Source organism: Echinococcus granulosus (assembly GCF_000524195.1).
Source record: "Echinococcus granulosus chromosome Unknown EG_S00033, whole genome shotgun sequence".
Taxonomy (NCBI): Eukaryota; Metazoa; Platyhelminthes; class Cestoda; order Cyclophyllidea; family Taeniidae; genus Echinococcus; species Echinococcus granulosus.
Window position 1 is genome coordinate 804,440 of NW_020170413.1, and position 2,022 is coordinate 806,461.

Genomic DNA, 2,022 nt, shown 5'->3' on the forward strand with positions numbered 1-2,022 from the left:
TTCGTCTGTGCAGACGATCGTGGGAACATCCTATAAAATTAGCTAATTATTTACAAGCTTAAAAATCATCTTAACCATTAGGAAATATGCTATTTAGTACAAAAATCGCAAGGGTTACCTGTGGTCTAATACTCTTCAAACCTAGGTTATAAACAACAGGTGTATCAAAGTCTTGCAGCGTAGTTATGTTATGGCATGTGGTTAATAATGAACATTATTTCTCTTAATCACATGGTGCGCAGCCATTCTCACCTAATAATAAATTTTCGCATAAATGCTTGCCGTACGAACTCATTTAGCTAAACGTAGCACCAAATACATTTGTGTCCCATTTCTAACGTTAATTTGCGCGTTACTTAGGCTGTATTTGGCTTGAATCAAGTGACAGCACCGTTGAAAAGGGAACTACATCAAATCTTTTCATCATCATTTCATGCACGTATTCAATACAGTCGCATTCAGTACCTCTCCATTCCTCACCACCGTTATGGTCCAATCTCAGGTCTACCTCTCACTTTTGATGCAGATTGCCATCAAGAGTTAAATGGGAATTTTGATAACCAAAAATATGTTGCCACAACGTCTGAAGTAATTTGCATTGCAAGGAAATTCGTACTAAAAACAACACTGTCTCTAGACATAATTGCAGTGGAAGAACAAGAGCTGCTTCACAAAAGAGATATTTGAAAAGACAGCTGCAAAACGGGTATTTGTATGTTAAATGACGACAAAAAATGCACTCCTGTAATGCTGTAAATACCAAAATGCTTGACTTAGATCTCCCTTGTTGCGCGCAGTTTGCTCCTTTCAGTAATTAAACTCTTTAACGGAAGAAGAATTTCGTATTACTCAAGCTCTTTTTCGCCCGTTAGTTATCGTGCAGGTTACTATCCAAACATTAATCAAATTGTCGTTGTAGGTATAACGCTTGCCATCAGACGACTCACATCCCCAAACAAATACCCAGTAAATATGACTGAAATTTGTTCCGAAAGACTAATCTGTGTATTTTGCGGGATCAACTAGGTTTGTGGAATGGTGACCAGAATGGATTTCCACAATAACAAAGTGCAAGATAGACTGTTGCACCTACACAACTTTAGAACCTAATACGACTATACTATTCATATTTAATGGCTAAATGGTTGATGCTTTTCAAATTCGTTCCAGTTGAGAACCCTGTTAAGGCCCAAATGAGCTGGCTTACTTATCTCAATTCTGCATAGAACTCCTGTCTTCTAGCTCTAAATAGCTTTAGTCTGGTTGAGATTCATTTATTTGAGCAAGGTTAGTGACATTTGTATGTAGCCAACTGTTAGCTTGATTATGAGGTGACATGTGCTTCAGTGACACCTCGGTGTGACCGAATTTAAATGCAAATAAATGTTTCATATGGTGAGTCAGAGCTCACAATATTTTGGCAGACTTTAAACCATTCCATCTTGTTTGCGAAGAAATTGTTCTTAGCCACTTAGTACCCAATGAAGCCGATCTGAGATGTCACAATTTAATCGAAAGGGTTCACGTGCATTTAGCAGAGACGAAATAGGTATTAGTGGGTACTTTATCATTATGCCGAAGTGTGACACCCTGATAAATATTTAAACGTGACATTTAATCACACAGTCTTTTCCTTCTCGAGTGCCACCCACAAACTCTGTGAATCAGTGATTGCGTTCATTCCACGAGCTTGCAGAAGACCTTCCATAGATAATGTAGAGCACTATAACCTATAACATTTTTCCTCGGTCTCCAAGCATTTATTTTTAAGTTATCTTTAAACTGCTAATCTCCTTTTAGAGAAAAATAAAAACAAATTCTCCAAATCTTGACTCATACTCAAGATCACAGGGAGAAGAATTTTTTGGAAAAGTCATGCTTAATAGCTAGATCTTGCGATTACCAGGGCTTTAGAAACCAGTGAAAAATGAATTTCGAAAAAGGGGAGTCTATTCCCATTAAAAAATAAACAGTCTTATGAACTTTCTACAATTGAGGAACAAGCTAACACTCGGTAAGGAA

At 37.3% G+C, this 2,022-nt stretch overlaps 1 protein-coding gene across 1 annotated transcript in view; it reads right to left on the bottom strand. All coding sequences in view use genetic code 11, as the record gives it.

Annotated features, from left to right (window-relative positions):
- EGR_04960 (hypothetical protein) overlaps positions 1–2,022 on the bottom strand; it is a gene marked incomplete at both ends in the record, with an annotated part of 5,612 nt that overhangs the window by 2,770 nt on the left and 820 nt on the right. Inside the window, one exon of the mRNA XM_024494209.1 lies at positions 516–742. Coding sequence (XP_024351446.1) covers positions 516–742 — 227 coding nt within the window. The remainder of the gene's footprint in view (positions 1–515; positions 743–2,022) is intronic.